This window comes from Agelaius phoeniceus, chromosome 8, assembly GCF_051311805.1.
Source record: "Agelaius phoeniceus isolate bAgePho1 chromosome 8, bAgePho1.hap1, whole genome shotgun sequence".
NCBI lineage: Eukaryota > Metazoa > Chordata > Aves > Passeriformes > Icteridae > Agelaius > Agelaius phoeniceus.
This window is the reverse complement of record NC_135272.1, coordinates 7,901,616-7,920,296: the sequence shown is the minus strand read 5'-3', so window position 1 is coordinate 7,920,296 and position 18,681 is coordinate 7,901,616. Positions and strand designations below refer to the sequence as shown.

The following is an 18,681-nucleotide window of genomic DNA, read 5'->3' as shown; positions in this document are numbered from 1 at the left end:
AGCTGGGCATCCAGGAGCAAAAATACCCCTGTGGCCTGTTCAGTTAGTAATCCCCAACAGAGGGACCCACTTGGGTCACCTCCTTCATCCTGGCCTGGTCCCTGTGAGACTGGCAGGCATGAGGGGTGCTCACAGGACATGTGTCACCTCTTTGGGACACATGGATGTCCTGGTGAGAGTGCCAGTGAGGAGAGACTGATGTCCATCTCTGTAAGAGCACATTTGCCCAAAAAAGAAAATGAGGTGTGCTGAGGAAATCTGAGAATCCGGATCAGGTGACACTGAAATCAGCAGTGTGGGGAGCTCTGGTGTCAGTGAGCGATGCTGGAACAACAACCTGAGCTCTTCTCCCCAAACCTGGTGTGCTCCTCAGCCTTTCTCCCTGTGAGTGCAGCTGAGTGGGGCAGAGCAGCTGAACGTGGCCAGGCCTCCCTCTGCCGACTGCAGGGGAATTCTGCCAAAGCTGCCTCAGGCTGGCCACTTCCCCTCAGCATTTCCTAACTCTGCTCTCTTTTTACCCTCCCCTGCAGTCCTGATCGATGGGGTGGAGTGGAACGACGTCAAGTTCTTTCAGCTGGCAGCACAGTGGTCCTCTCATGTCAAGCACTTTCCCATCTGCATATTTGGACACTCCAAATCCAACTTCTAGCTGTGCTCGGCGCAGGGACCTTCTGCCCATCCCGAGGACTGCACACCAGGAGCCAGGAACTGCGTGCCAACTCTGACTCGCGTCGCTCTGCCCTCTCCTGCAGAATTAATTACAGATGTGCTTGGATTACTTTTGAATTACTTTTTTCTATTAACTCTTAAGTTTACTACAAAGGAAGGAAGCCCCTTTAAACAAAGGCAAAAAAAAACCCCAACCAACAAACCAGTCTTAAATATAGATGTGCTGACAACGTGAAGTCGTGGGGGAGTTGGCAGGAGCAGGCAACCTGCCCAAGAACACCTACCACTTACGAGCAGATAGCTAAGTAACTGCACTGCTTATTAACCTGAGACCTCATTGGTGTGAGTGGGCTGGGGGAGCCGTGGATCAGCTCGAACAGATTTTGCAGAAGATTGTGTGCATTACGTGTGTTTGGCCCCCGCTCTGTATTTCTAGGAGAAAAGGATGGCCAATCTTTCTTCCTGCTGCCAAAGGATGAGAGATCAGCGAGTCTGGAGGGAGTTCAACTGTCTGGTGTGGAAAACAAAGCCACTTGCAGAGTTAGGGAGGTCTGGAGAGGAGATCCCCTTCGGAGCATGAAGCCTGCCATAGGGAGAGGCAGGTGTTGGTGCTGAAGCGATGCCTGAGGAGGGTTGGGCAGGAACAGGAATTAGGGAATCACTAAGTATAAGGAAACTCCCGTGTCCCAGGTCTGTGACAATGACCAAACCTGGCCAGTCTCTGTGTTCCCCAGCTGGCTGTGCTGCTGAGGGGCACCACGTCAGTGGGGTCGCTGCTATTACATACTCACACCGATTATTTACCTGTCAATAAAACCTCGTCCAGCCTCGAAAGGGAAAGGATTTTTTTCAACAGCTGCAGATTTTTTTTAATGCTTTCTAAAAAAATAAAATAAAATAAAAACAAAAAATAACAGGAAAAATATTAATTTGCCAAAAAAACCCCCACAAACCCAGGAAGATGAGCCGTTGTCTGTGGAGTGATGCATCACTGTAGTGGCTGGACTGGGAGCCAGCCAGGCACTCTGTGTGTCCAGCTGCCTTCCTGCCCATGTGTCACACTGCACACCTGAGGTGGCACGGGCTGCTCTGTCAGGTGCTGGGTGGGGTATGGGGAGCAGGGTGTTGTTGCCGTGTGGAAGAACAGACATCTCTGGCGTTTCAGGCTAAGGGACTGAAATTTCTGATGGGCCCTTTTGGGTCCCCCCTTGTGGGCAAGCCAGGCTCTGTGAGCATTTCCAGAAGGCACTTTCTGAGGGCAGTGATGCTTTTCAACTGTTTTCTTTTTTTTTTTTTTTTCCCTGATCCCTTACCCTTGGGTTTCGAAAGGCTTGGGGAGCCTGCTTTGCGCTGCACGGCAGGTCCTGCTCTGCGTGGGGACCAGCTGGCTCCCAGGGCAGGTACTGGTGGTGTGCTCTGCTGGCAGGGAGCTTCTGAGGTGAGAGCTGCATCTTGTGCCTGTCACAGCTTGGGCTGCTTCACCAGCTGATGTCGTGAAACCTTTCCCAGCACAAGGGCACCTTCTGTGGCCAGGGCCTGGGTATTCCCTTCAAACCACGCAGTGAGGAGGATGCTGTCCCCAGCCTGGTGGCACGCTGCTGGGTAGGACACACTGTCTAGCTGCAATACTTTGTTCCTCCTGCCTGCTGTGGGCTGGCTCCTGGCTGTGGCAGAAGCTGGGCTGTAGGGGGATGTTGTTGTGTCCCTCAGCTGATGTTTTTGGGTGACCTGAGCTGATGCTCTGGGGCTGTACAGCGTTGCCTAGCAGCAGCAGCGTGGGAGAGGGTGTATAAGCACATCACATCTTTATCGAGGCTGTTGCATCAAAAAAAAAGCTTTGTAAAAAGAGATTAGTCAGTGTGTGATTTCTCCCTCGAATTTCACACTGGTGTGACAAGGGTGATTGGGCTGGGTTCCAGCTGTGTGCAGCCTGGGCAGCTCTGGTGGTGTTGCTGCAGAGGTGGGTTGGACTGACTGACTGCAATAACTTTGTTTACTGGGGGGTGAGGGGAGAACCATCACTGTGCTCCTCTTTGTATTTCAACCTACTGTAAAGAAGAAATCTGGTAGCTAGGACAGGGTTTCCAGAGTCCTGCCTATCAAATGTGTGTTGCCCTGCTGTTCTCTGTGTGTGTGTGTGTGTGTACGTGTGAGAGAAACACTTCTGCTCGTTGCATTTCATGTTGGTTTGTGTTTTGTTCTGACTTTATACAAGCAAATTCATCAGGAGACTCTCTGTACACCTGAGGGCTTGATTTCCCCTGTGTGGAAAGCTGTTGTTGCTCTGAACTGCGTCTTCCATGCAAGAAAACATCCTGACTCCTCAGCCTTGTTATCCCAAAGGGAGTCCAGCATGGCAGGCCGGGCCTGCCTGTGGGCAGCTGTGTGCCCAGGGGGTCTGTGGTGTTTCCTGGCCCTGGAGGCAAGGGCTGGCATGCAAATTTGGTGGCACAGCTCTGATCAGGTTGTTGTGCCTCTGTTGTTTCTCCTGTGGAGCCACTTTGTGCAGCTGTTTCTTTCCCTGTCTAGAGTGGAAACAGTTTTCTGTCTCTAAGAAAAATGAGTGTCAAAGCACATGGCTCAGACTGCTTTGGGAAGGAGCTTTAGATCTGGTCCCATGAATGAGTGACTGATCTCAGGTTTCCCAACTTCCCCACAGTTTCTGGGGAAGTTTCTTGCTGGGAGTGAGCTCCACTGACCTGAAGGATCACCACTGTGGCATGAGGAAAAGTTTCTGGGGCAGCAGAGGGCCGGTGCCTGCAGAGCTGTGCCAGCCTGTGGGGTTGGGTGGTCGTGGCCATGTCAGCGAGTGCAGAAGGATGGCTTAGAGCAGAGAGCTCTGTGTTCAGCTCTGGAGAGTTTGTTTGGGCAGGGAAGGTACATTTCAAATGAAGAAACTCAGGGGGGCTATCTCCCTCATGCTTGCTTTGGAGCTGTGTGGTCTGACAGCAAAGGCAGGCCCTGGGGTGGGCAGCACCTGAGTGGATCTCTAGCCAGGAGGTGCTTTGAAGGTGGTGTCCCCTGGTGTGTCCCTTTCTGCGTCCCAGAGCTCACCCCAGCCCCCCACAGGGCCGGTCTCTCCTGCCCCTCTGGCTGTGGCTTCTCGGAGCTCTGGTTTCTTTTCCAGCTGCTGTGGGCAAGGCCCCCGGCTGGCTCGGGGTGAGCTCTGAGAGTGGCTGGCTCCATGCTGAGCTGACCTAGTTTAGCAGCTCCGGAGAGCAGATGAAAGATGGAAGGGGTTTGTGGCATCATGTTGCACCCTGAGTGCTTCCTGCTCCTCTGGCTTGAGTTTCCTGGAGACAAAGGCTGGGCTTGAGCCTTGCCAGCGCTCAGCCAGGGCTGGCTCTGCTGTGGGCACTGGCGGTGTCAGGGACATCTCGTGTGGCTGGTCCAGCTCCGTGCTGCAGTTCCCATCCAGTCCAGTTGTCACTTCCCGTGGCAGCGGTGACTGCAGAGCCCTCCTGAATTACACATGACTTCGGGGAGACCCGTGGTCTCTTTGGCTGTTTTGCTGCTTTAGTTAGAACACGAGATAAAGCTTGCGGCTTTATCCTGCAGAGAGGGCAGGGGTAGGTGGCTGGCAGGTTTCTGGGGCTGAGATGTGCTTGTTTGCTTCCCATCATCACACTCAGCCAGGAACCACACTGCCCTGTGCTTAACCTGTGATTGCAGCAAAGGCCCTGTCATGTTTCTCACCAGCAGCGTGTGCTGGCGGGAGCACTGGAGAGCCAGGGCACAGGATGTTGCACCTGGAGTCTCCAAAGTTGAGAGGGAAATCATGTAAAGAGGCAGCAGAACCAGTGGTCTTTTCCTGCTGCTTGGTGTGCTAAGGGATTGGGAAACTGGGATTAGGACAGTGGGGCCATGCTGCTGTAAAGGGCTTGGGGCCCTGGAGCTTTCTGGAAATTAGTTTGGATGGGTCTGTCCCCTTCATCTGGGGGATCTTGATCTCAGCAGATATTTGAGTGGTGGCATTTTAATGTAGCACTCTCTCTGGGCTTAACCTGGCAGGAGAAGGCCAGAAATGAGCAGCAGCATCTCCTGGAGGTTTCCTGGAGCCTCTTCAATGGTATTCTCATGGGAGATGTTCCTGGCAGGGCTGGCTCCTGCAGGCAGAATCACTCTGGTGCTTTGGGACAGATTGGGGCAGAAGGGGATGTGCCAACTTGTGAAGCAGCAGGTTGCTGGTTTCCTTAAAGAAGAGGGCCACTGTTCTGGGGCCATATCCAGCCAGCTGCTGGCTGCAGCCCTGGCTGGACAGTGGCTGGAGTGTGGCCTGCCTGGCTCTGGACGTGCCCCAGCCGTGGGGAAGCGCCTGAATTCCGGGGCTGCGTGCCACCAGGCTTGTCCGGACCGCGGCATGAGAGGGGACGTTACCACTGTGTAGATTCCCGAGCTGTCCATCTGTTTCATTGTTGTATTGTTTGGGTTCTAGGGTTGTTTTTTATGAAGACAGATTAAATGTAAATAGCCTTTTTTTTGGAACAAACTGCAACGTGCTCGACCTCGTCAACTATTTTATGGTACTAATGCAACACTAATAAAACTGGACATGAAAGCACACACCCGTCCCCTGAGTCGTCTCTCAGCAGGGGCTGCTCTGGCATGCCCGGGGCAGTTGTTTGCAGGAGGAAACAGCAGCATAGCTTTCTGCCCTGGGGATTCTCTTGTGTTATTTATCCAGCTGCCACATCCAGGGCAGAGCTGGTGGATTGGCACGTCCTTCCCAGCACCGAGCCCTCCTGTAGTTTTTGCAGCCCTGCTGCTCTCCCAGCTGCCTCCTCTCCCAGAAGGATCTGCTCAAGCTCCTGCAGCTCTCCTGGATATGACAGCCCTCTCCAGCACTCAGTCCTCACCTCTACTCAGCAGGGAAAGACCAGGCTGGTGCCTGTTTCTCATCTGGGGGCTGCATTGGATGGACACAGTGGTGTTGGGGTACCAAGGGGGGCATCTTGGGGGGAACACTGAGGCTGTGGGAGCCTGAAGCTGTGTGTGCTCCTGGGAGGACTGTAGGATGAACAGGGATGTGTGGGATTCCAAGAACCTGGGCTTGGTGCTGGGGAGTCAGAAGGTGAAGAGAGGAAGGAAAGAGGAGACCTAAGCTGTTGTTTTGAGGAAGGAAGGTGAAGAAGGCTATGGTCCTTAGGATGCAGGATGCTGGAGGCAGAAATGGGAATGCTGTGCTGGAGCAGCCTGTATCCTCACGCTGTCCTGACCCAAGGGTGAGGGGTGGAGGGGTGACAGCTGGTGGAGCAAAGAGCTGTGGTGAGCCCCTCAGAGCAGGCCAGGCTGCTCTCAAGGGACACAGGTCTCTGTGGACAGCTCAGATGCTCTGCGTGGCCTGGCCAGGTACAGATGCATTTATGGCCCAAGCCCTTTGCTGGAAGAGGGGACACAAAGCCCACACATGGTGGCACAGAGCAAGCATTGGATCATTCCAGGTAGGAGGAATGGGGGTAGCTCAGGAGAGGGCAAGATCAGTACTCTGGAGTGCAGAAACAGCACCTAAAGCCACGGAGGGGGTGGTGAAATGGCTGGTGGTGAAATGGGGGGGCACCATGGGAGAGCTGGGGAAGACAAACATGTGAAGGCTGTGTTCTGGCTGTGTATTTTCTGCACAGGTTCAGCTATAAACTTGCACTGATGGCCTGGCTCTATGAAAGAGGCACATCCTGAGCAACACCTTCTAGAACCCGTGGAGGAATTTGTCTCAGCAAGTGAATATGGGTGTGAGTGGAGAGGCCTGGGGTGGTGGGAAGGCTCGTGTGCTGCTGGGGGAAGCAGAGGACCAGCCCCACATCAGCAGGGAGAGCACCAACCCAAGTGCCCTTGGCACACTCTGCTGTTGCCTGGAAAAGAGGAGAAAGAAATGAGGGCTGGGTGGAACAAGAATGATTTTGGGTCAGAGTGTAGCAGGTTGCATGCAATGGGCCTGGAGAGCCTCCCTCATTCACATGCACTGGGACAGATGAATTTCTGCCAGGCAACCTAGGCTCTCAAAGCACTGGCATCTTTCTTTTGCAGGTCTGGGCCTTTCTCACACCTTGTGCTCAGACCTTCACTACCATGGGAGAGGTGTCAAATGCAAGTGCTGCCCTGCCAGGATGCACCAAAAGCCTTCTGGGAGGTCTGGGTTTGCACGGTGGGAGTCGGTGGCACCCGTGGGAGTGGGGTTTGGTGGTGGAAGATGGGGCATTGCAGGAGCTTGCTCCTTCCCAGGCTGAGTGTGGCAGCTCCAGCTCGCCTCCCTCCAACTGCACAACACCCTGGCCCTGACCACAGCTGTTGCTTAACCTGGAAGAGGAACAGCAGGGAAGATCCAACACGTTTTTCTCGCTATAGTTTAAAACACGATTTAGCGTTTGGAAAAAGTAATCAACGCCGTGTGACTGTCCGCTTCTCCGTGTGCAGCTACCGAGAGTGCTGGGATGCGATTTGTAAATATTTGTTCTGGATAATTTTTCTGTGTCCTGCTGGATTATTTTGAGCTCGGCAGAGCGGCTGCAGCAGCAGCCTGGGGGGCCAGCCCTCGTGTCCTGCGGTGTGCCCGGCGCCTGTGCCGGCACGCGCTCCCCCGGTGCCTCGGGAAGGAGGAAATAGCACAGCCCTGCTCCCCGGCGCACTGACCTTTTTTGGCTGACCGATTTTCACCCCCAGAAGTGTTTTCCTCACTCAGCCGTGCTCCTCGTGCACAGTGGGAACATAAAAGCAGAGCCCTGTGCCCTCCTGGGATCTGAGGACTGTCAGAAATTTGGTGATTAGGGTTGTTTTCCTAACACACAAAGCAAATCTTAAGCCCTGTTCTTTCTGAAAAATATATGTATTTTGGGCAGTCTTATGTAGGTGTATCAGTACTTTGTGAGAAGCGTGTTTAGAGTGCAGGCAGCAGCTCTGCCTAGCCCATATCCAGTAAAGGGTATGACTGTTTGCACTATTGATCACATACTCCAGCAAAGAGTTTCATGACAGATATTTTTTGGCCATCCTCATCTGTGTGACTGTGTGGAGAGGTCCTGGGGTGTCACCTGGTTTGGGTAACACCAGGTGACCCTTGAGCTCTGTGCTGGAGCCAAGGGTAGTCATCCTGCCTTGCCTGACAGGGGAGCAGTGCTCCAGGTCTGCTTCTACTGGCCATCAGAGGGGCAGCTTTTCACTGAGCTTCACCATCGACCCTTGGCCACGTGCATGGAGAAGTCCTTGGGGGGATGGTCTGTCGCCTTCACTGCTGCACTTTGTCAGCTCCTGCTGCGGGACCTGCTGTAAAGGTGTTATGTACCACAGAATGGTGGTTTCTTGGGGTGTGTTTTGGCATCAGCCAGTTCCTGTAGGAGAGGAAGTGGCAGTGGCAATGTGCAAGTTTTACAGAATGATCTGGAGCTGACAGCTGATCAACAACTGTATAACCACTGCAGGGCTGCTGAGGAGACACCTGGATAGGAGCTGTGCAGGACTGAAGAAGGGAGGTACCTGTGCGGTGCAGCCCTGGTGTGCCCAGGACCAGTGACACCCACAGGTCAGTGGGCAAGGGAAAGCTAAAGGCATCATTTCACCTCTCAGGCTGACCCCTGAGGAGGGGGGAAAGCCCCAGCGTGGCAGTGGGGGACACAAGCACAGAGAGGACCCAAGTGGGACAGTGCAGGAGTGGGGAGTGTGAGCAGGAGGGGTGTGTAGGGCGGGAGGGATGTGTGTGGGAAGCACGCGGGTGTAGGTGTGAGCAGGAGGGGTGTGCACCAGGAGGGCTGTGTCCGTGCAGGGACCTGCTGTTCCTGTTCCTGCCCTGGGTGTGCATGGCCTGTGGCAGCTGGGTGTGTGTGAGGAAGATTCTTTGTGTGTGTGTGTGTGTGTGTGTGTGTGTGTGTGTGTGTGTGTGAACAATGCAGTGTGAGGGCTGTCCAAAAACACCAGTGGTGCCTGTACATGATGGAGGCTGTGTGTGAATACCAGTGAATGAGACAGACTGTGAGTACAGGCACACACGTGTGAGCACAGGTGGTGTGTGTGTCAGTGTGTACCTGAGGACAGTCTCCACTGTGTGTGTGTGTGTCAGTGTGTGCCTGAGGACAGTCTCCACTGTGGGGGTGTGTGTGTGTGTGTGTGTCAGTGTGTGCCTGAGGACAGTCTCCACTGTGGGTGTGTGTGTCAGTCTGTACCTGAGGACAGTCTCCACTGTGTGTGTGTGTGTGTCAGTGTGTGCCTGAGGACAGTGTCCACTGTGTGTGTGTGTGTGTGTGTGTCAGTGTGTGCCTGAGGACAGTCTCCACTGTGGGTGTGTGTGTGTCAGTGTGTGCCTGAGGACAGTCTCCACTGTGTGTGTGTGTGTCAGTCTGTACCTGAGGACAGTCTCCACTGTGGGTGTGTCAGTGTGTGCCTGAGGACAGTCTCTACTGTGTGTGTGTGTGTCAGTGTGTGCCTGAGGACAGTCTCCACTGTGGGTGTGTGTGTCAGTGTGTGCCTGAGGACAGTGTCCACTGTGGGTGTGTGTGTGTGTCAGTGTGTGCCTGAGGACAGTCTCCACTGTGGGTGTGTGTGTCAGTGTGTGCCTGAGGACAGTCTCCACTGTGTGTGTGTGTCAGTCGGTGCCTGAGGACAGTCTCCACTGTGTGTGTGTGTGTGTGTCAGTCGGTGCCTGAGGACAGTCTCCACTCTGTGTGTGTGTGTGTCAGTGTGTGCCTGAGGACAGTGTCCACTGTGTGTGTGTGTGTGTGTCAGTGTGTGCCTGAGGACAGTCTCCACTGTGTGTGTGTGTGTCAGTCGGTGCCTGAGGACAGTCTCCACTGTGTGTGTGTGTGTCAGTCGGTGCCTGAGGACAGTCTCCACTGTATGTGTGTGTGTCAGTCTGTACCTGAGGACAGTCTCCACTGTGGGTGTGTCAGTGTGTGCCTGAGGACAGTCTCCACTGTCTGTGTGTGTGTCAGTGTGTGCCTGAGGACAGTCTCCACTGTGTGTGTGTGTGTCAGTCTGTACCTGAGGACAGTCTCCACTGTGGGTGTGTGTGTGTGTGTGTCAGTGTGTGCCTGAGGACAGTGTCCACTGTGTGTGTGTGTGTGTGTCAGTGTGTGCCTGAGGACAGTCTCCACTGTGGGTGTGTGTGTCAGTGTGTGCCTGAGGACAGTCTCCACAGTGTGTGTGTCAGTCTGTACCTGAGGACAGTCTCCACTGTGTGTGTGTGTGTGTCAGTCTGTACCTGAGGACATTCTCCACTGTGTGTATGTGTGTGTCAGTCTGTACCTGTGGACAGTCTCCACTGTGTGTGTGTGTCAGTGTGTACCTGAGGACAGCCTCCCCAGTGTGTGTAGGGCTGCCCATGCCACATCAGGGCAGGTGCATGAGGAGAGCAGAGCCTCTGTGGGGCCCAGAGAGCTGTGTGAGGAGGGTTATGTGAGGGTAGGGGTGTCATGTGTGTGTACAGGCAGTCAGTGTGTGCCACAGGTCTGCACAGGCGGTTGGTGTGTGTGTGTGTGTGTGTGCGCCACATGTGTGCACAGGCGGTCGGTGTGTGTGTGTGTGCCACAGGTGTGCACAGGCGGTCTTTCTGTGTGTGCGTGCTACAGGTGTGCACAGGCGGTTAGTGTGTGTGTGTGCCACAGGTGTGCACAGGCAGTCACTGTGTGTGTGTGCTACAGTTGTGCACAGGCGGTCAGTGTGTGTGTGTGTCACTATGGTGTGCACAGGAGGTCAGTGTGTGTGTGTGTGTGTCATAGTGGTGTGCACAGGTGGTCAGTGAGTGTGTGTGTGCCACAGGTGTGCACAGGCGGTCAGTCTGTGTGTGTCACACGTGTGCACAGGCTATCAGTGTGTGTGTGTGCCACAGGTGTGCACAGGTGGTCACTGTGTGTGTGTGCGCCGCAGTTGTGCACAGGCGGTCAGTCTGTGTGTGTCACTATGGTGTGCACAGGTGGTCACTCTGTGTGTGTGTGTCACAGGTGTGCACAGGCGGTCAGTGTGCATGTGTCACTATGGTGTGCACAGGAGGTCAGTCTGTGTGTGTGTGCCACACGTGTGCATAGGCTGTCAGTATGTGTGTGTGTGCCACAGGTGTGCACAGGCGGTCAGTGTGTGTGTGTGTCACAGTGGTGTGCACAGGCAGTCAGTGAGTGTGTGTGTGTGTGTGCCACAGGTGTGCACAGGCAGTGTGTATGTGTCACTGTGGTGTGCACAGGCGGTCAGTGAGTGTGTGCCACAGGTGTGCACAGGCGGTCAGTGAGTGTGTGTGTGTGTGTGCCACAGGTGTGCACAGGCGGTCAGTCTGTGTGTGTGTCACTGTGGCGCGCACAGGCAGTCACTCTGTGTGTGTGTGTGTCACTGTGGTGTGCACAGGCAGTCAGTCTGTGTGCGCCACAAGTGTGCACAGGCAGTCTGTGTATGTGTGTGAGGATAGCTGGTCAGTGTGTGTGTGTGCTACAGGCGTGCACAAGTGGTCAGTGTGTGTGTGCCACAGGTGTGCACAGGCAGTGTGTATGTGTCACTGTGGTGTGCACAGGCGGTCAGTGTGTGTGTGCCACAGGTGTGCACAGGCGGTTGGTGTGTCTGTGAGGACAGGCCGCGTGCGTGTGCAAGGACAGGCTGTGTGTGGAGGCCGTGCCGCTCGCTCCCGTCCCGTCCCTCCCCTCGCAGGCCGGAGCGCCGCCCTCACACGCCGCGGGCGGGCGGCTCTGGCTCGTTCCCCTCCCTCTCTCCTTCCTTCCTTCCTTCCCTCCCTCCTTCCTTCCCTCCTTCCCTCCCTCCCGTCGCCCCCGCCGACGCCGCCGCCGCCGCCGGGTCCGGGCCGCCGCCCCGCCCTCCGCCTCGCTCCCTCCCCGTCCGCCGGCGCGGCCCCTTTAATTCCCCCGCTCCCCTCCCCCGCCGCCCGCTCCAGCCTCCATTTTCCAGCGGATCCGGCACCTGGAGGCGGCGGCGGCGGGAGCGGCCCGCGCCCCGCTCCCGGCCCGGTCGCGGGCATGGCCGCCAACATGTACCGGGTCGGAGGTAAGAGCGGCCGCGGCGGCGCCGCCCGCTCCGCGCTGCTTCCCGCGCGCGGCCGGCGCTCGGGGCCCGGCGGGGCAGGCCCGGGGCGGGGGCCGGGGCGGCCCGGGAGGGGGCGGCGGGCGCGGGGCAGGGGCCTGGGGGCTGCCCGGGGGAGGGAGGCCCGCCCGCCGTGGGGTTACGCGGGGTGAGGGCTGGGGGACCCGGCGCGGGGCGAGCTGGGGCGCCGTGCCCGGGGCTGGGGGAGCCGGGGCGGGGGGCGCAGCGGGATGGCCGAGGCGAGGGGGGGCAGCCGCGTGGGGCCGCACGAAGCACGAGGGTGCGGGGAGAACCAAGCGTGTGAGGCTCGAGGCGGTGGGCGCTCGGCGGCTGGGGCAGATGCGGGACTGGGGCAGGGTGGGATGGGTGAGCGGGGCTGGAGCACAGCAGCCATGGGGCCGGGCCCCGGGATGGGCCCGGCGCGGAGCGGCTGCTCCCATGGGGGGTCATGCGAGGTTCTCGGGGTGGGGACCCAGGAGGAGTTGCTGCGATAAGGAGCACAAAGATGGGCAGAGGCTGCTGGTGGACCAGGGGGCTGCTGTGAGGCACGTCCTGCAGATCTTGGCCTCCCCTTCCACTCTTGCTGTTTTGTTGTGTGCTTTCCCATTAGTCTTCTGTTCAGGGTTGTGCTCCTGTCTGATTGTCCTTTGTTTTGGCTCACGTGAAGAGAAAGGAGAGGCAACGGGGTTTGGGACCGTGTTTTATGGAACATAAACTGAGGGTGGTCTGGCATGAATTTGTGCTCAGCCATTTTCCTTCATAAAAGCTGTTCTTTGGAGCTTCCTTCTCCCCAAGACTAGAGGCTGTACAGGAATATGTTTTTGTGGAGTTCCCTCCTTTTCAAAATGTCCTGTTTCTTGTGGAGTTCTGCAAAACCAAAGTAAAGTAAACAAGAGAAAAAATATAGCGAAGGTGGCCAAGCCATCCTGTCTGGCTGCTCTCCATCAACAACTACTTTCTGTTCTTTCTGCTCTTCTGGCCTACCCTTACTTTTTGAAAAATGCAGCTGCTTTTGTCGTGTTTGTACTTTTTTTCTGGTTGCACCTGGTTTCACAGAGGTATAAGAGCTGACTCTTGGCTGTCCCAGCTTTGTGTCTTGGGTTGCCCAAGCTGATAGTGTGCCTGTAGCATTATGTTGGTTTGGGGGTGCTGAGAGTAGGATGATAGGCAAGATGAGTTGTGGAAATTCACCCTGGTGTGACTTGTAAAGGGAATAGTTTCCTGGAAATTTTTGTTCAGCATTGAATGGCCAAGTCTTGTGGGGAGTGTCATCTCTTAGCATTTTGTATGGCTAAATCTGTACTGTGGATCCCATAGAAGGTGGGAAAGCACCTCTGGAGGTCTCTATATTGACCTCCTGCTAGAAAATCTCCTGGTAGATCCGAGTGCTCAGGGCTGAATCCATCCCAGGCTCTAAGAATGGTGATGCCACCCTTACTTTGGGCCCTATCCAGTGCTCGACCGTGCTTATAGAAAATATTTGTTTCCATGTGCCTAGATGGATTTTCTCTTGTTCCAGCTGGGGTCCCCCTTCCCATTATCCCTCACCCTATCCCTGTTTCTAAGCAGGGCTGGCTGATCCTTGAGGGATGCCATAGTAACCAGCAGCCCAGTGGAGGTTGCAACTGCTGGCTGTGATCCTTTAAACCTGATGTTAGTTTTCCCCCTACCTTTATCATCCAGTTTTTCAAGCATTTTTGTTTGAAGGATGCTGTGGGAGGCTTAACAGGGCCTTTGACATGAGTCAAGGTGTCCAACACCCCCTGCTCTCCCCTCAGCCAACTTCATCCTAGATGGGGGAGTCATGTTGGTCAGGTGGGATTTGCCCTTGGAATATCCATTTCGGCTGGTCTCAGTTACCTTTTTGTCCTTCCTGCACTTGGAAATGTTGCCCAGGATTTGCTCCATAACTTTTCTGGGCAGAGGGCAAGGCAGCTGGCTGATAGCCAGGGTTGCAGTGCTCTGTTATGGTCCATATGGATGAAGTCTTGATTTGATGTATCACCAAGATCAACATATGGATGGATGCAGCTGTTTCTGTGTGAGAGCTCTGTTCAGCCTGAGCCCAGGAGTGTGTGTTATCGAATTGTTTCTGACCTCTGGTGCTCCTATCTCCCACTAATGGTTTTGTGCACTGAAGTTCTGTGTGAACTCCAGGGCAGGATTAAATCTGGGATGGGATTTGTGCACAGTCATTTCATACACTTCCCACTGGAAGACAAACACTCAGCAGATAATCTCTTATTACACTTGTGACTACCGGATGCGCTGCATGAACTCCAGACCTAACAGCTGCCAAAAGCAGCTTGCTCACTACAGATCAATACTGCTCCTGGAAGTCTCTGTTCACTCAGAAAGGATGGTCACTGCTTTAGGCCTGGGCATGAAGCACCATGAATTGTTGTTTCCAGAAGCCGGTGGTGGGTTGACACCAGACGGACATGAAGTGTGTTGTTCTCTTAGTGTGTTCTTGGGTAGAGGAGCTGAGCAGCCTGTGCTGTGGGGGCTGGAGTCTTCCCCTTTGTGTGAGAAGCAGAGTGACTGTGCTGGGGGGCTTAGGAGCTGCCCCTGGAATGGTTGTCAGGCTCTCTGGGTAAGTTGGCTGGTGGCATCCAGTTGTTTGGAGAGAGCAGCTGGCTCTGCTGGATCCTGCCAAGTTTCTCCTGGTAGGTTTCTGATGGGAAGAGAGTTGGTTTCCAATACAAATGGGACTGTCACAAGCTAGCATAGTTCAGGGGGGATGTAAAACTTTGGAAATGTGTGGGGAAGAATGCCAGAGTATCAAATTCCAAAATGAAATGGGGGATCTTAGTTGTTGGTCTGTAGGAAACTCTGGAATTGCCTGCCTCTGGTATAGCAGAAGTGAAGATTTTCTTAACAGCTGCTGTACAGCCATGAAACAAATGGCAGCACAAAGAAAGTGGACTGCTTTCACTTGGAAGGAGTCATGGTGGGCTGGTTTGCCTCTTCATGGAGAGGACTGGCAGCCTGCACGATCACAGACCGTATGGGAATGTTGGATAAACACCAGATCGGAGAAGCTTGGGACCTCTGAGCTGGAATTTGGGGCCTCTGATGAAAAAATGCATGTGGGAGAGACATGTTCATTGTTCTAGCTAGTGCCAGGCTCTGCTTTCAGGAGAGTGCTGTGTCAGCTGCCTGGAAGGGAACAGGTCATCTTGGTATCAAGAGACTTTCCAGCAGGTATTCTGTCTCCACCTTCTCCAGGAGAGTTTAACTCTGGTGTGACAAGTACTCCTTTAGTGCTGGCTGTTGACTGAGCCCCACTGCAGGTTTATGACCCTATGGCCTTCCCTTGATGCAGTGAAACAATGATTTTTTGCGTTTTCATCTTGCACTGATTTGAGCAACTTAATTTTTTCCACCTCCCTCCTCCTCACTTTTTGTTTTTTCCTGGATTATTTTTAATCTTGCATCAGCTACCCAATCTGGTTCACTGTGGGACTGTGTGAACAGCTGAATGGGCTCAGTGGGAGGGCAGTGAACAAGGGGATGGGGAAAGAACGGATAGGAAGGATGGAGGAAAAACTACTAAAGACAACACTTTTGCTGAGATAAATGTCAGTTAATACTTTCAGATGGAGTCTTTTATGTGTTTTTGACTTTTATGGGTTACCCTCTTGTTTGGGGGCATGCTTAGCTACAAAATTAGCACTTTTTTCAGTCTGTGGTACTTTTAAGGTATGTTTAAATGGCATTGGGAGATCTGATCACAAGTCAGTTAAGCATAGAGGTACTTGCTGCATCTAATACCTTTGAAGTGAGGGAAGTGATGACCCACAGTGCCTGACGTGGGCACCCAAGGTTCACAGCAGCTTTATTCCAGTGTGCTGGAGGCTTAAACTCCAGAATTTACTGGCTACTACTTTATAGCTGGTGGTGTGTCTGCCTGTCTGTGCTGCAGTCACACATCTTTCTTTTATCAGTGTAGTCCCCACAGTTTTTAAGAATGGCAATATGACATCATCTCCCTGCTACCATAGGGTGCTGTGGATGCGTGGCTGGGGACTGTGGTTTGACCTGCCCCCATCCCATTCCCTACTCCCCCTTGGCATCCAGCCTACAGCTCTTGGCTTCCTTAGTGCTGCCAGAGAGCTCTGAGCACAGGGATGGTGCATCAGTCCTCTTGACATCACAATAATGTCAATAATAATTGTTTGAGCTTTCCTGGTAAAGAACTGAGGGCTGTTAAGGAAGCTTGCATAGAACATGTTGCTGGAGTCCGAATCTGGACCCAATTCAGATCCTTTAACTGCAGGATCACTTGTAAACCTTCTCCTGTCCCCTTGGTTTGCTGTCAGTGTGTATGTGTTTTGGGTGACAGGAGGGCTTCCTGTGCAATATCCTTGTTTTGGTTGTGCTTGCTGGGTTTTTGTTTTCTAACTTTGCAGGTAACCTGAGCTGGGAATGGGTTTAGTAGAGAGGCATTAAATAACCTGGAAAGATAAAAATGAGAGTTTATTCTTGAAAATTACTAATAGGCTTCTGCAGTCATTTGCCCTAATAAATTTAGGACAGCTTCTAGCTTATCACCTTTCAGCAATAGTTAGGCAGTGGGTTTCTTCATCTTTTCCTTTCATTGTTTCTAGTTACACAAGTTTATCTCACATGTTTTGCAGTCTCCCTTTCCTTCCCTGCCCTTTCTCCTCTCCCCATATCAGACTGCTTCAGCATTGGTTAGTCTTTTATTGGGAAATGCTGCATGGGGGAGAGTGCTGTCAGCCAGCTTCGGTGTGTTGGGGGCTAGAGCTGTGACAGCTCTGGATTTGTAAAAGCTGCAAGCCATTTGCAGCTGGCACAATGGAGTGACAGGACTAAGTTTGTTTCTGCTCTGTGGGTGAGTTGAGGCTGTTCCTGGGCTGGTGGGTGGGAGGCTGTGCCAGAGCAGCATTCTGGGAGGGCTGGGCCGGGGGCCCCGCTGGAGGTCTGGGGAGTGGCTGGGCACTCCTTGGCAGTGCCTGTTTTGTTCCTTGGTGTTTTGCCTTTCAGTGATGGTGAAGAAAAGACACTTGATTAAAAAGTGTGGAAAAAGGACTTTTAAAACTTGTTTTGTTTAACTAGTTGGATTTGGTGAATGTCAAAATGTTCCTTTCACTTGCATCCAGTTTTTTTCAAGCAACTTTTCCTGTTTAATCGTCCTGATTTCTGTAAGGACATGGAGTGCCTAGTCTCCCCAGTAGAATGAGGAGAGAATGAGATGCTTGCTGTTACTGTTTTTACTTTGATTTATAAACCACTCCTGAGCAGTTTGGGTTCGCTTGAAAGCAAAGGTATGAACTGTTGGAGACTGGTTTTTGGTAATTCTGGGCACCTGCTGGCCAAAAGTAACCTGTGAAATCCGTGTTACTTCTGCACCACGTAAGGTGTTTTTTACACACCATCTTGTTGCTTTCCAAGCACATTTTTTTTTTTCTAATCCCCAAGCAGGTAAGGGAGCAAGCCCTGCAGCTGCTTTGCCTTAGTTTCCCATGAGGTTTGGGTAACGGGAGCTGTTGGGAGAGGTGCTCCTGTAAGATATTATGGTTCTGGGTCTTTGGAGCTCACCACCATAAATCCAGTATACAAAGAGGCCCTGCTTCAGAGTGTCTTTGAAGGTCTGGAATGTCCCCTCTTTATTTGTAAAATCAAATCTGGAAGGTTCTGCAAAGTACTGGTCAAGCTTTTGGGCTGTAGCCCAGCCTCAAAGAAGCTATTCACATGTTCTTCTCTTCCAGCTCTTTGGCTGGACCACCTTTAGGAAGGAGAAGCATTTGTGAAATTTTTACTTGGCATTGATCAATGAAGCAAAGCAAAGAAGTTAGTTGGTGGCTTTAAAGTGAGTTTGCAAGTGGAGGAAAGACTTGGGCTTCTCCAGTCCTATACACGTGTGTTGCTTGCAAGCTGTTGAGTCTTCATGGTGCCTGGGCTTCTGTGGCTCTGGTTCTGTGCACTCCCAGATCATGTGTCAGATGTGGCCCATGGTAACGTTTCTGTTCAATTGCACACAATGTGCTCTGATTAATTTGGGGACTTTACGCTTTCATGCAAGATGTAGGAGGACAGATGACACTTGACCAAGCATAAAGTTAGTGTGGTGTGAACAGATGATTCCTGATTTAGCACAGGGCTTGTCCTTACAGAGTTAAGTTGTCAACATCTGAGCAAATTTGAACCAGCCAAGTGAGACAGTTTCTTGAGTGGATGTTTCTTTTGGTAGGGTGTCCATTGAAGCAGTTGTAGCTGTTCTCTCCTTCCTCTGCCAGGCTGTGCAGTGGAGCTGGGCAGGGGTTGGTTTGGTTGGAGACAGTTTTTTGACCCATGTGAGTGCCTAACTGTGTTTACCATGTGCAGGCCTCCTGCCATCCAGGGAGAGGCTGTCACAATTTGAGGGGGTGGTATGAGAGGGTGGAGGATGAATCAGCTTCACTGGCACTCTTGTTTGAAGAAACATCTGCAGAAACGCTGGCAGGAGTTTACACTTTGTCCGTGTTTTGCATTGTGAAGCCGTGATGTTTCTGATCTGGCACTGAAAGCCGTACCTTTGGACTTAATATATTGTCATACCATGGCCTAAGCAGTTAGTTCACGTTGACAAACTGAAGTTCAGTGTTGCCTTTAAAGAAGCAAGCAAACCAAACAAGAAACACAACTTTTTTTAGTTTGTTTTTTTCTCGAGGTGATGCTAAACTTGGTGTCTTGAGTACTACAGAGGTTCTTGTTTTGCAACTCTCCAGATTCTTGCAGGGAACACAATGCTAGTTTCTTGTCATCTTCTTTGCTGCCTAAATATCTTTTGGAAAAGAATGCTTTTCTTATCTGTCCTTAGCAATGACAATTACAACGGAACAGGCTGTTTTCTTGGCTGCTACAGATGGTGATTTTTGTTAGGGTGTAGCTTGAGGATACTCCTCTTCCATTCCCCCTACCCCCTCCAAATACTCCCCCATGATTTAAGGAACTCTCACTAGTTTCTCTGTCTGCTCAAGTGACTCTTCTGTAAATTAGACCATC

The 18,681-nt window shown here is 52.9% G+C and overlaps 2 protein-coding genes across 11 annotated transcripts in view; both read left to right on the top strand.

Annotated features, from left to right (window-relative positions):
- The window catches only part of PACS2 (phosphofurin acidic cluster sorting protein 2), a 77,310-nt gene extending 72,078 nt beyond the window's left edge, over positions 1-5,232 (top strand). For all 8 annotated transcript variants that reach the window (XM_077181903.1, XM_077181900.1, XM_077181899.1 and 5 more), the window contains one exon: positions 531-5,232. In XM_077181903.1, coding sequence (XP_077038018.1) covers positions 531-649 — 119 coding nt within the window. In that variant the 3' untranslated portion in view covers positions 650-5,232. The remainder of the gene's footprint in view (positions 1-530) is intronic.
- A 6,099-nt stretch (positions 5,233-11,331) lies between these two features.
- Positions 11,332-18,681, top strand: part of MTA1 (metastasis associated 1) — a 75,125-nt gene continuing 67,775 nt past the window's right edge. For 2 of the 3 annotated variants that reach the window (XM_077181895.1, XM_054638394.2), the window contains exon 1: positions 11,336-11,634. In XM_077181895.1, coding sequence (XP_077038010.1) covers positions 11,607-11,634 — 28 coding nt within the window. In that variant the 5' untranslated portion in view covers positions 11,336-11,606. Of the gene's footprint in view, positions 11,635-18,681 lie in introns of all 3 variants that reach the window. The other variant, XM_077181896.1, reaches the window with a different exon arrangement.